Below are 14,700 nucleotides of genomic sequence, written 5' to 3'. Positions count from 1 at the left end.
TTCCTTTTATTTTTAGGAAAGATTGTTTAGAGTCCGATTATGACTTGTATATTTTATTTTATCTTTAGGAAAGTTTGTATCTTACCCAATAAGGACTAGTACCTACCCATGAGTATAAATATGTACACTCGGGGCCCTTGTAAAATATCTCTCGATCAATACAACTTCGGTGTATCACCACCCTTTTTATTTTCATCTTTCTCGACGAGTTATTGTTTCGAGTTGGGCTGCATCGGCTTCGATTTCCGATGAGGAGTAAGGCTTGTTATGGTTGGTTTTATCTACGGGGCTAGGGCTTCGACACTCTAATCTTGTCGATGTAAACACCTATTTATCATATATCTTAGTTAATTTAAGTCGATGTCTCAATTTAATTCTTCGTGTGATGACGCATGAAGCGAGCGCAACCGGATTCAATGCTATATATGATTTCTAACTTTGTTTTGCCATATTATTTTGTTTGACTTGTTTTGGTTTGTCATTTAAAATGGCAGAGTTTTTATCAATCGAAAAGTGTCTTCACCTGTTGCAACGCACCGATATTTTTGCTAGTACTTCTTCCGTTTCATATTATAAGTCGTTTGATTTTTTTTCATAGTCAAACTTTATTAAGTTTGATTAAATTTACAGAAAAATTTAGCAACATCTAAAATATCAAACTAGTTTTATTAAATTTATCATTGAACATATTTTAATACTCCCTCCGTTTTATATTGTAAGATTTCTTGGTCTTATCTAGATTCATCCATTGATCAATGTATATGTTTTATATATGTGTCTAATTTATTAACATCTCTATGAATTTGGGGAATGCTAGAAAGTCTTACATAATGTAACGGAGGAAATAATATGTTTGTTTTGGGTTGAAAATACTATTATATTTTTCTATATACTTGGTTAAACTTAAAGAAATTTAACTAGGAAAAAAATAAAACGACTTATAACGTAAAACGGAGCAAGTAACTCATATATACCAGCGTGTTCATAAATTTTTCTGTATTATACACCAAATAATCCTTTTTTATGATTCCACGATAGTACTCTATTTTGCCACCATTTCTAGAGTTCCTTTAGTGCCAGATAACACTGAGATAGACTACTTTATTTTTCCACCAACAAACAAAACAAAATAATACGTCATATAATGCGGCCAACACTGCAAGTAGTCTCCACCGATTTCTGACCTTAATTTAAAGTGGTACTAGTAAGTAGACCGGTTTTATACTCCATAAGCCGATGGAAGCAGCCTTGGCACGGGCTGGACCATCAACGGCACGGCCCTCTGCAAGGTGAGCCCATAGGCCTCCTCCATGTTGAGCTTGTCCGGAGTCGCGCCGTTAGCCAAGGTCCAGTCGAACCCGTGCACTAGCGTGGCAGTCATCAGTGTGACCATCCGCAAGCCCCAACTAAGGCCAGCGCATATTCTCCGTCCTGCTCCGAATGGTATCAGGCCGAAATCAGCACCCTTGACATCCACGTCTGCATGCATCCTGCCGGGGAGAAACCGAGAAGGCTGGTACTGTAGCGGGTCGGGCCATTGGGTCGGGTCACGGGCTATAGCCCAGACGTTGACTAGGAGGGTAGCGCCCTTGGGGATACGGTAGCCGTCCACCTCACACTCCTCTGCAGCCTCCCGAGGCAGTGAGAGCGGCGTTGACGGGTGAAGCCGAAACGTCTCCTTGATCACCGCGGTGAGGTAGGGGAGGCGTGGAAGGTCAGACTCGGACACGAGACGACCCCTACCGACGACGGTGTCAAGCTCATGCTGGGCCTCCTTGAGGACGTCCGGGTGCCGGATCAGCTCCGCCAGTGCCCACTCCACCGTGCTCGATGTCGTATCCGTCCCCGCAGTGAATAGGTTCTATCACGATCCACAAAAAGAAAGAAGAAAGATCATGTCAACATGGAAGTGGTGTTGCGATAATCTGAAAAGGCACGGTCATCAGGAACTTACCAGGAGCAGAGCTTTGATGTCAGTTTCGGTGATCTTTTCGCCGTCGCCGTCCAGCTTCTGCTCCTCCTGCATCCTCGCCAGCAGCACGCTTAGAAGGTCGTTGCCGTGCTCGCCAGCGGCGACCCCGTCGGGCTGCGCCCCGGCCTTCCTTTCGTTGATGAATCCGTTCATCATGTTGTCGTACCGACGGTGCAGCCTCTTCATCTTTGCCACGACGCCCTGCGGGTCGAGCCACCGGAGCGCCGGCACGAAGTCCCCGACGTTGAAAACGCCGGCGAGCTGCATCAGCTCCACAACCATCTCCTTGAACTCCCTTGCGCCTTCCCCGCCGTCGACGGCGAACACCCGGTGACCGATGGTGGCGCGGGCCAGCGTGTTCGTGGCGCAGACGTTCGCTTCCTGCCCCAGCGCCACTGACGCCGCCTGCTGCCGAGCGAGGTTCCTCACCATGAGCGCGACCTCGCCCTCCCGGACTGCTCGGAGGTCGTCGAGCGCCTTGGCCGAGAAGAGGTGGAGCGCGCACAGCTTCCGCAGGGCGCGCCAGCGAGCACCGTAGGGCGCGAAGACGAGGTCCTGGTAGTTGTACGCGACGTGCTCGGCGCCCGAGTTGGGCGGGCGGTTGCTGAAGTTGGCATCGTGCCCGCGCAGGAACTGCGCAGCCACGGGCGCCGACGCGGCCACCACCACCTCGGCGCAGCCGAACCGGAGCCGGAACAGCGGGCCGTACTGCCGCGCCAGGGCGCACATGGTGTGGTGCGGCTTGTCGCCGAGCTGCGGCAGGTTGCCCAGCACGGGCCACCCGCGTGGCCCGGGTGGCAAAGGCCGCCGCTTCCTCGCCGCGTCGCCGCCGCTGCCGCCGCGGAGGAAGTACACAAGGTACCACACGGCGGCGGACACGGCCAGGGAGCCGAGCAGCAGCGGGAGAGGCACAACGTCCATGACCGTATGATCCGCTCGCTCGTTGTACGATGGGAAATGCGGGTTTAGAGAGGAAAACGCGGACTGGGTAGTTGATATATACACGGTACCCCCGCGTGCTGTGCAGCTAACAAACTACCCTTCGTACCTACCACCGAACAGGTACCAAAGGTTGTTTGCTTGATTCCTTTTCTCCTCATGGCATGTGTGGCTGTGTACTGGTCAAATGACGCAAAACCAGCCCACCTGTTGCAATCACTAATAATTTTATTTTATTTGGCTCTCGACTACTTGGCACATATCATAGAAATCAACTTGTTTCAAATGAGTAAAGAAAATATGTCACAGCATGTAGTGGTGCAACTTTCACCTTTTTTATCAAAGAAAATTTCATCATTGACACGAGATTGTCCCGGATATCAACAAATTCAATACTCCATCCGTTTTTACCCTTTCTAAATAAATCATGATGTTATTCTTTTTACGTATACTAGTAATTTATCCGCGCTAACGCTACGGTAATATTTAAGTAAATCCATGTTATTAAAAAACTTATCCATTTCATTAAAAAAATTAAGTTATTTCCTTTGATTTTGTTTTTTTAGCAACATTGACATATTGATTAGTCAGTTATAGTTAATCTTGATTTTTTCCCCTAAACTAAAGCATCAGATGTCAAAGGACCAAAGAGCTGAAATATATAGGAGCTACCCTATGATTCGATACAAAATATGCATTATTAACTGTCTTCATATATCAAATGTTATCTTACGTGGCAATGTGACCAAAGTTACGGATCACATCATGTGGAGATTATGGATATCCCATATCTACACGGCGATGATATTTGGACTGAATATAGGATACCGAATATAGATAGAATATCTTATGTGTATCCTGGGTTTGTTTCCTGACTTGTATATCAAGGAAACAACTTAAGACTTAGTCGGTCACGACTGTATTTAATCTGTATCTGTGTATTCCGTTAGGGATATAGATTATCTTTTGTAACCCGGACTCCTTCCTATATATAAGGGGGGTCCGGGCGCCTCTAGGGGCAGTTGTTGGATTTTCTCCAAATCATACAATCAATAACACACTCGGCGGATTCATCCCCGGACAGGAGTAGGGTATTACTTCTTTTATAAGAAGGCCTGAACCTGTATAAATCTTTTTGTCTCCAAACCCATACACTTTCCTAGCTTGATAGCCACCCCCTTTTTATTATTGCCGAAATCTAGTTTCGACAGTTGGCGCGCCAGGTAGGGGAAGCGTCAAGCTTTTCGCCGATCAGTGCAATGGGTTCCATCTCCGGCATCGACGACCTCGTCTTCCCACCCGGGCAGACGTTTCGGTTCGGCAGCCTCGACTTCGTCACCAACAACTTCGGCAAGATTTCTCTCCTCGACTCGGAATCAGACCAGTCGGGAGAGAACCGGATTTCGGTCCCGTTTGGATTCCCGAACGCGGCTGAAAGCTACTTCAAGACCATCTCGACCGAGTCGGCTTCAAACCACTCGGCCGAGATCGCATCTTCTCCAACGACACCAGATCAAGATGATGGGGCTTACCCACCAGTCCTGATGAAGCTCCCCGACGATTTAGCGGCCGTCTCCACCACGACAGCGTCTTCATCCCGTAGGCCTAGGCGGAAGTCGGCTTCAACACCGATTTCGCCTAGCTTCAGGGAAGTCGGCGTCATCCTCCAACCACTCGGCACGGTTTCGACGGATCAGCTGGATGACTACAACAGCTCTCCCACCGTCGACTCACGTCCTACTGACATTGTGGAGTACGACGAATTTAGTTCTCGCTACAACGACTTCGACGACTTCGACGACTTCGACGGAAGCCTAGATGACAACTACACCCCTCTCTACTTTGGCGTTTTCATGGCCAATAATGAGACGGAGGAGCAACGCCAAGCCCGGGAGACCGAAGAACGTCGCCGACTAGAGGAGGAGCATCAAGCACAAGAACAAGAACGGCTACGGCGTGAGCAGCAGGACCGTGAGCGGACCGCGAAGGAGGCTGAGGATCGACGTCAGCGAGCTTTGGAAGCAGGGCGCCGAGCGCGTGATCTCATCGGCCAGCAAGATGTCGAAGGGACACCGGTTTTCCGCACCCCTCAACAGAATGCGGTTGCCGCGATCACCCTTCTCGACACCCTCCTCAACCAAAACGAGCTCAATCAATCCGACCACGTCGTCAACATCTTGAACCAGACGAAGACCATGATTGCGGCTTCGGTCCCAGTTAACTCCGAAAGCGTCCACACGCCGACTGGCAGCCGAGTTCCCCACTTCCGATCTCATGACTACCGTCATCCAAGCCTCAGCATCACCGGCGCAGGATCCAACCGCAGGAGCAGGGGTCACGACGAGCGGTCTGTTCACTCACCTCCCGACCTTCATAGGGAGCGCCGAGTGGAACGGCCTCGCTCACCACCTCGTCGCCGCCCCATCGATCTTCGCGACACAATCATACAGCGCCGAGCAGCTCGAGGCTACCATCACTCGCCGGACAGCCACGACGACGACCTTGACGGAGTAGCAGCCTTCACCGACGACCTGCGTCGAGTGGATTGGCCAGCCGGCTTCAAGCCGACTGGAATAGAGAAGTACGACGGCACCACTAACCCCGAATCGTGGCTTACCGTCTACGGTCTCGCGATCCGCGCAGCAGGAGGAGACAGCAAGGCCATGGCGAACTATTTACCAGTGGCTTTAGCGGATTCCGCCCGATCTTGGCTCCATGGATTGCCCCGTGGTACAATTGGATCTTGGGCCGAACTACGCGACCACTTCATCGCCAACTTCCAAGGCACCTTCGAGCGTCCCGGCACACAATATGATCTCTACAACGTCATTCAGAAGTCCGGAGAATCCCTTCGAGATTACATCCGGCGATTTTCTGAACAACGTAACAAGATCTCCGACATCACCGACGACGTCATCATCGCCGCGTTCACCAAAGGGATTCGCCACGAAGAACTAGTCGGCAAGTTTGGGCGTAAGCCTCCCAGGACAGTCAAGCTTATGTTTGAAAAAGCCAACGAGTACGCCAAAGCTGAAGACGCCGTCACCGCATCAAAGCAGTCGGGTCCCAGTTGAAAGCAAAACAAGGGTACGCCGGCTACGGGAGGAGGTGGAAGTAACAATCATAAGGACCGCAAGCGTAAGCCTGCGGAACTTGTTGCAACCGCCAGTCACTCTTCTCGACAACGTTCGCGCGTCAACACGTTCGACAAGATCATGAACTCCCAATGCCCGCACCATCCTAACTCCAACCACGTGGCCAAAGATTGTTTCGTCTACAAGCAATTCGCGGATCAATACACCAAGACTGCACGGAAGAACTCTGACGAAGAACAAAGCACGTCGAGGAAGAAAGACGACGGCGACGCCCCGGCAGGATTTCAAGACCACCGCAAGGAGCTCAACCATATCTTCGGCGGCCCCTTAGCTTATGAGTCTAAACGGAAGCAAAAGTTGACTGAACGAGAGATCAATGCTGTTCAACCCGACACGCCCCAGTATCTTCGATGGTCAGAAATCGCAATTAAGTTTGATCGCTCGGATCATCCTGACCGAGTGGTCCACCCGGGGCGGTACCCCCTGGTACTAGACCCAGTGGTCCGTAATGTCAAGCTTCGCAGAACCCTCATCGACGGTGGCAGTGCACTCAATATCCTCTTCGCCAAGACCTTGGATGATATGCAGATTCCTCGCTCCGAGTTAAAACCAAGCAATGCGCCTTTTCACGGAGTAATTCCAGGATTATCCGCAACTCCACTCGGCCAGATCACCCTCCCGGTCACTTTCGGTACTCGGGAAAACTTTCGCACAGAGAATATCAGCTTTGAAGTCGCCGATTTCGAGACAGCATACCATGCCATACTCGGACGCCCGGCGTTAGCCAAGTTCATGGCCGTCCCGCACTACACTTACATGATGATGAAGATGCCTGGTCCCCGAGGAGTGCTATCCCTACGGAGTGACATCAAGCAAGCCGTCACATGCGACAAGGAGAGTTGCGACATGGCTCAAACCCGCGAGATGGCGTCTGCCCGAGAGGATATCCGACTGGCTGCAGCCACGGCGAGCGAAGGAGAAATACCTGCTACCAAGACTTCAAAAAGTGGAGAAAGCGAAGCCAAGACTAAGAAGATTCCCCTAGATCCCTCTGATCCTACTAAAACTGCTGTAATAGGCGCCGAGTTAGATTGTAAATAGGAAAGCGCGCTCATCACCTTTCTTCAGAACAATAAAGATATCTTTGCGTGGAAACCATCTGATATGCCCGGTATTCCTAGAGAGGTGATTGAGCACTCCTTACATGTCAAAGAAGATGCCAAGCCTATCAAACAACGACTCCGCCGATTCGCACAAGACAGGAAGGACGCGATCAAGGAGGAATTAACCAAGCTGTTAGCAGCAGGCTTCATCAAAGAAGTCCTTCATCCCGACTGGCTGGCAAACCCGGTTCTAGTTCGGAAGAAAACAGGGCAATGGCGCATGTGTGTTGATTATACCGACCTCAACAAGTCTTGTCCCAAAGATCCTTTTGGGTTGCCTCGCATTGACCAGGTAGTTGACTCAACCGCCGGCTGTGAGCTTCTCAGTTTTCTGGATTGCTACTCGGGGTATCATCAGATCCGACTGAAGGAATCCGACTGCTTGAAGACTTCATTCATCACGCCCTTTGGAGCTTATTGCTATGTCACCATGCCGTTCGGACTAAAAAACGCAGGAGCAACTTATCAACGTATGATCCAAAGATTCTTCTCAACGCAGATCGGCCGCAACGTTGAAGCCTATGTGGATGATGTAGTCGTCAAGACCAAGCAAAAGGGTGATTTGATCTCGGATCTAGAAGAAACCTTCGTGAGCATCCGTGCTTTCAGGATGAAATTGAACCCTGAAAAGTGCACCTTCGGAGTACCGTCAGGGAAGCTGCTTGGCTTTATGGTGTCTCATAGGGGCATCCAAGCCAACCCAGAGAAAGTTACTGCTATCCTCAACATGAAACCGCCAAGTACCCAGAAAGATGTTCAGAAGCTGACTGGATGCATGGCGGCGCTCAGCCGATTTGTTTCAAGACTTGGTGAGCGGGGGATGCCCTTCTTTAAGCTGCTGAAGAAAACAGATAACTTCCAGTGGGGACCCGAAGCACAAAAGGCCTTCGAAGATTTCAAGAAACTTCTCACCGAGCCACCAGTCTTAGCCTCACCACACCCGCAGGAGCCGTTGTTGCTGTACGTATCAGCCACCTCCCAGGTTGTGAGCACAGTCTTGGTCGTTGAGCGCGAGGAAGAATGCCATGTCCAAAAAGTCCAGCGGCCGATTTATTTTGTCAGCGAGGTCCTAGCCGACTCCAAAACGAGGTACCCTCAGGTTCAGAAGCTGTTATATGGTATTCTAATTACTACCAGGAAGCTATCTCACTACTTTCAAGGTCACTCGGTAACGGTGGTCACATCATTTCCACTCGGTGATATACTGCACAACCGCGAAGCGAACGGACGTATTGCTAAGTGGGCTTTGGAGTTGATGTCTTTGGACATATCATTCAAGCCCCGAATTTCAATCAAGTCCCAAGCGTTAGCTGATTTTGTCGCCGAATGGACCGAGTGCCAGGAGGATACCCCCGCGGAGAACATGGAGCACTGGACCATGCATTTTGACGGATCCAAACGACTTTCGGGCACTGGAGCAGGAGTGGTTTTGATTTCCCCAACTGGAGAAAGATTGAGCTATGTGCTTTGGATACATTTTTCGGCGTCCCACAACGTTGCCGAGTATGAGGCCCTCCTTCATGGACTACGGATTGCAATTTCCCTAGGGATAAAGCGTCTGATTGTTCGAGGCGATTCACAGTTGGTTGTCAACCAAGTTATGAAAGAGTGGTCCTGCATTGACGACAATATGATGGCATATCGATAAGAGGTGCGCAAATTGGAAGACAAGTTCGAGGGACTCGAGCTCAGTCACGTTCTTCGACACAACAATGAAGCCGCCGACAGACTTGCCAATTTTGGATCCAAGCGCGAGACGGCGCCCTCAGATGTTTTCGTCGAACACCTTTATACACCGACCGTACCTCATAAAGATACTACTCAAGATGCGGACACTCATGACGTAGCTATGGTTGAAGCCGACTGGCGAGAGCCCTTCATACGATTTTTAACTTCTCAAGAGCTCCCTCAAGATAAAGATGAAGCCGAGCGGATTTCAAGGCGGAGCAAACTTTATGTTATGCATGAATCTGAGTTATACAAGAAAAGCCCTTCAGGAATTCTGCAACGCTGCGTATCTTTAGAGGAAGGGAGACAATTGCTGAAAGACATACATTCTGGGATATGCGGAAACCATGCTGCTGCACGCACCATTGTCGGCAAAGCTTACCGGCAGGGTTTTTTCTGGCCTACTGCAGTGTCCGACGCCGACAAAATTGTGCGCACATGTGAAGGTTGCCAATTTTTTGCCAGACAAATTCATCTACCAGCTCAAGAGTTGCAAACTATCCCACTGTCTTGGCCGTTTGCGGTTTGGGGGCTCGACATGGTTGGCCCGTTTAAAAAGGCAGTTGGCGGTTACACGCATCTCTTTGTGGCCATTGACAAATTCTCCAAGTGGATTGAGGCTAAACCGGTTGTCACAATCACAGCAGATAATGCTCGAGACTTCTTCATCAACATTGTGCATAGATTTGGAGTGCCCAATCGGATAATCACTGATAATGGCACACAATTCACTGGCGGAGTTTTTAAAGACTTTTGTGAGGACTTTGGAATTAAGATTTGCTACGCCTCAGTGGCACACCCCATGAGCAATGGACAGGTGGAGCGAGCTAATGGCATGATACTTCAAGGGATTAAAGCGCGTGTCTTTGACCGGCTAAAACCCTATGCCGGCAAATGGGTGCAACAACTGCCATCAGTACTTTGGTCTTTGCGAACTACACCCAGTCGGGCCACAGGCCAGTCACCTTTTTTCCTTGTCTATGGGGCAGAAGCAATGTTGCCGAGTGAAGTCGAATTTGAGTCTTTGCGCTTTCGTAATTTCCGTGAAGAACGCTACGAAGAAGACCGAGTGGATGACTTGCACCGATTGGAAGAAGCCCGCGAAGCAGCTTTGATTCGGTCGGCTCGATATTTACAAGGGTTGCGGCGCTATCATAATCGCAATGTTCGATCTCGTGCCTTTTTAGTCGGTGACCTGGTTTTGAGGAAAATTCAAACTACACGAGATCGGCACAAGTTATCTCCTCTATGGGAAGGGCCATTTATTATCTCTGAAGTCACCCGACCAGGTTCTTATCGACTCAAGCGCGAAGACGGTACTCTTGTCGACAACTCTTGGAACATTGAACATCTTCGTCGTTTCTACGCTTAAGTTTATCATTGTACTTCCCTATCTTGACTGTCAACATCAAGTTTTCTTCTTGCCGTTGTCAGTCGGGGGCTATCATCATAATAATGGAGTGTGATTTTTTATCAATTTAATTTGCTTACTTGGTCTATCATTGCCTTGTTTGATTTTTTCTACTTAGTCTGCGAGGACTGAAAGTTTTTAATAGCTTCTTTGGGTTTTAGGCTCAACAAAGCTTGATAAAAGCTTTTAAGAAATCAAAGACTTGGTTAGAACTATCAAGCACAGCATAAATACACCAGTATTGTACAAATTAAGCCTCCATTTGCTACATTTACACTCAGTCAGAATCAGTCCTTTCATCATCAGAGTTATTATTGCTCGGCTGAAGGTCGTTGTTGCGGAATTGCTCTACAACATCACTTGCAATCTTGTCAGCCGCACTTTGAGCATTACTGATAAGATCAAGAGCAGCTTCTTCGCTTGTCCCGTCTGCAAAGCCATCAATGGCGTCAATTTCAATCCTCGGGTACAAGGATTTGGTCATCGCCAATGCCATACTAGCTCCCATACTGTCACGACCGGAAATAACCCAACGGGCGTTCCTGACGTGCGTGCATTAATCCTTGTCCCAGGAGGCAAGGTACACCAAAGTTGATACAATTCAGAGTTTAACAAGCGGAAGCGTAAATAGTTAACTTATTACATGGGCAGCGAAGACCCAGCACACACAAAGACAAACGAAAAACAGCGGAAGACTAGGGCGACGACCACAGGCGCTTGACGGCAGGCACGAGCTAGACACCAAAGCCTTCATCTTCAAGGAGCTCCTCTTCTGGGCTTGGGAAAAATTGAGCAAGACTGAGTACAACCACCGTACTCAACAAGACACACCCACAAGTGCAGAATAAATGCAAGGGAGTACAAGGGAATTATAACATAAAGGGTTAGGGTTGCAGTAAACAGCATTTAAAGACATTTAGTTGCTCAGGGCTATTTTGTAAACACGATCTTAGAACTATACAATATTATTAATCAAGGCCGTGAACCCACACGAACCTGCCTTAACCCAAGGCCTATGATGATTCAGACCGAACTGGCAACCCGACCCTGGGTCCCAGCTCGTCCCAAGCCAACCCAGGCCAACCATTCCATATTTTAGTTGTTAAGTAGGTTTTAAGAATTAAAACACTAACTTGGGTACATTGCTCGGCTTGCCCATAACCGAGGGCTCGGCTATTCGAATAGATTATACTCTGATCAGAGGTGTACATCTTTACCCACAAGACACATCTTCCTCACGTGTAACCACGTGCCACATACCACCACGGTATACGGACGGAAGACGTGACATAGTTTCCAACCCATCCTAGCCTTAGACAAGAGTACCGACCCAATCCTGCCTACGGCCGGAACCCCCGGGACAGGCAGGCAAGACTGAGCCCCTAGCAGCAGGGCACCAACCCTCTGCCATATGACATCTCGACTACCGGGCCGCAGCTCGTGTAGCCTTCATTTGCCCTGGAGAATGTCCATCGACCCCCGACTTCATCCATCTCCAATCCGTGTACTTTTGTTTATGACTAGACTGAGCCACAAACTAAGCCTTACCCACTAGACATGTGGAAGTACGGTAGTGCTTTGCAACAGAGGCCCGAAGACCGGTCCTTATATGGCCGAGGTGCTACCATCAAAACCATGCACCCCGAGCCCAGCCTAAAACCAATTTAGGGGATTTTGAATAGAGGGGGCGGTGTGAAGCCAATTCCACAATAATCCAACAATTCCATAGTGTCCAGGTGATATGAATATTCCCCAAGTCTAAAGTTATAAAACCACCTAATGTTACCTAATTAAATTGCGAAGCATCTACCTAAATTTAAACTAGGGATACCACGAGTAGAGTGTCCACTAGTTGAGGTTTTGTTTACTCTAGGGTGAACAAGGTAATAATAATAACAATAACAATAATAATATGGTCATAACAAAGGTAAATAGGCATGGCTAAATAAAACAGTGATAACGCGGGAATTTAAATAAAGCGATAATGCAATAATTTAAATCAACATAATTTTACAAACTGGGATTCAATATGTTCAAAGATGATGTGACTTGCCTTGCTCGCTTTCCCAACCGACGGCTTCGACTTCCACGAAGAGCGGATCTTCCGAAGCTGCAGCGTCTACACGACCAACGGAAAAGAAAAGGCTTTTACACTACTAAACTCCACATAACAGCAGAAACAAAGCACAAAAATGGGTTCTTGACTTCTTAAGGAAAAATTAGAGACTTGAACGGTCCAATTCCGAGTTCAAATGGCCAAGATATGGCCATTTGAAGTTTATATGCTCTTTAAATGGATATTTACGAATTTCTTCATTTAAATTTTAATTAAAAATCTCATTTATTGCGTCAGCCGGGAGAGGGGCGCGCGGACCGGGTCCACGGGAAGTGGGGCCCACGCGTCAGCCTCTCGGTCCACGGTGGACCGGGAGCACGCGGCTGGCGGCGGCCGGCGCCGTGGGTCCCACGCGTCAGCCGCACCCGCGGGCGCGGGCGGCTGACGGCCGGGCCCACTTGGCAGCCGCGAGGGCACGCCCGAAGGCGGCCTCGCCGGCACGGCCGACGGGAGGGGGACGCGCCCGCGCCCCGATGGTCACCGCCGGCGACCACCGGCGCGGCGGAGCGGCACCCGAGAGAGAGGAGGGAAGGGGGAAGCGAATGGAACGGTCTTCGGCTCACCCCGGTCAACGGCGACGACGGGAACGGCGGCCGAAGCGGAAGAAGGCGGCGGCGCGGTTCGGGATGACGATGACGACGGTGCTCCGGCGGTCGGCGAGCGAAGCGAAGGGGCGGACGGGGTCGGCGACAACGCGGCGAAGCCGATGGAGGTGGCGCCGAGTCGAGAGGAGATCCGGAGCGACGACGGCGACGAAACGGAGGTCGGCGGCGACGGCGGAGAAAGAGGTGCACGGCGCGAGCACGAATCCGACGGCGAGAGCGAGCGGCGAGCGACGGAAACGGAAGAGCGAAGCACGGGGGACGATTAAATAGCACCGGGAGAAGGAGAGCGTGGCCGGAGAGAGAGGAAACGGGCGCGGAGATCTCGGCCGCCATTGATTGCGCCGGCGAGGTTTGCGGGATTCAAATCGGACGAATCCGAGGGAGAGAGAGGGGGAAAAGAGGGGGAAACGGGAGAGGGAATCACGGGGAGTAATTCCCCCCTCATTATGGCGCGCGGGGAAGGCGGGATGCGGCGGATTCGGCGGCGGCGGCGGCGCTAGGGCACGGGCGACGGCGGGCGCGGCGCGAGGAGGGAGATGACAGGTGGGTCCCACCCGTCAGCGAGAGTGGCGGGCGGGCCCGCCTGTCAGCGGCGCGCGCGCGCGGGGGAGCCGATGGGCCGGAGGGGAAGAGAGAGAGAGGGAGGGGCTGGGCCGAGCCGGCCCAAGAAGGAAGGGGGGGAAAAGAGGACTTCTTTTAGGGTTTTTCTTTTTATAAACCTTTTCAACTTTGTTCATTTCTTTTCAATTATTATTTGTGCTCTGAAAATTCCACTAAAATTTATTTACGCATTTTAGGCTTTTAGGAAATATACAAAAATCCTCCAAGCCTCATTTGACTTTTATCTTTGCACATTTTAATTGTTGGAGGCTTTCACATGAATTTTAATTATTCTCGGCACAATTTCGAGGATGTATTTTAGGGTCGATTTGGGACGCGACACATACTTCCAGCTTTCTTGATATTCTTGAAGTATACGTCCGGTGCTACTCTCAGCTTGTCAAAGATTTCGGTTGCGTCAAGTGCACTCGGACCACTGTCATTAAGGAACATAGCTTGGACAAGTGGTGTGGCGACATTGGCGACTTCGTCTCTTGCTCCTTCAAGCTTCTTGATCTTACCAACCAGGACATCAAACTGAGCTTGAGATTTGATTTTACGGTCTACAAAACACATTTATAATAAGAATTTGCTGCATTAAAGAGAGGAAAGTTCAAATTGTCAGCTGGCAGTACCTTCAACCTCCTTCAAGGCTGAGTCCCTTTGCACAGCTAGTTCTACTTTGTCTCTTTTCAAGGCTTCAATCTGTTTCTCCATTTGTGCCATCCTGGTAGCTTGTGCTGTTTGAAATCCAAATATTTGAGGATACAGTTATGACAGCATAAATCAATGGAATAGATCTGGAAGGTTACCTTTTGATGAACCACTTAGCTCGAAGATTGAATCCTGGAGCTGGGCAATTCGGTCCCTTAACTCCTTCTCTGTCTTTTTAGCATACTCCTTGGCCTCATGCAGCTGGTCCCTAACTGCTTCAAGAGTTCCCAAATGAGGAACCAGCTTTTCCAAAGTTGTAGTCTTGGCCTCATTGCGAAGATGGATTCTCTGCATGATGGATCATGGTTCAGTTCTGCTAAAGAGAGAACAAAGTTATTAAAGGCAGTCACCCGGAAG

The 14,700-nt window shown here is 49.8% G+C and overlaps 1 protein-coding gene across 1 annotated transcript; it reads right to left on the bottom strand.

Annotated features, from left to right (window-relative positions):
• Positions 1-981: 981 nt before the first annotated feature.
• On the bottom strand, positions 982-2,969 carry LOC4348304 (flavonoid 3'-monooxygenase CYP75B3-like). Its single transcript, XM_015757555.3, has 2 exons — positions 1,955-2,969; positions 982-1,861 (listed from the first exon to the last, which is right to left on the bottom strand). Exons 1-2 carry the CDS (start codon positions 2,891-2,893, stop codon positions 1,220-1,222), a joined length of 1,581 nt encoding a protein of 526 aa, XP_015613041.1. The 5' UTR covers positions 2,894-2,969; the 3' UTR covers positions 982-1,219.
• Positions 2,970-14,700: the final 11,731 nt, after the last annotated feature.

The sequence above is a fragment of the Oryza sativa genome, chromosome 10, assembly GCF_034140825.1.
Source record: "Oryza sativa Japonica Group chromosome 10, ASM3414082v1".
In the NCBI taxonomy this organism is placed as follows: domain Eukaryota; kingdom Viridiplantae; phylum Streptophyta; class Magnoliopsida; order Poales; family Poaceae; genus Oryza; species Oryza sativa.
This window is presented reverse-complemented; position numbering and strand designations above follow the sequence as displayed.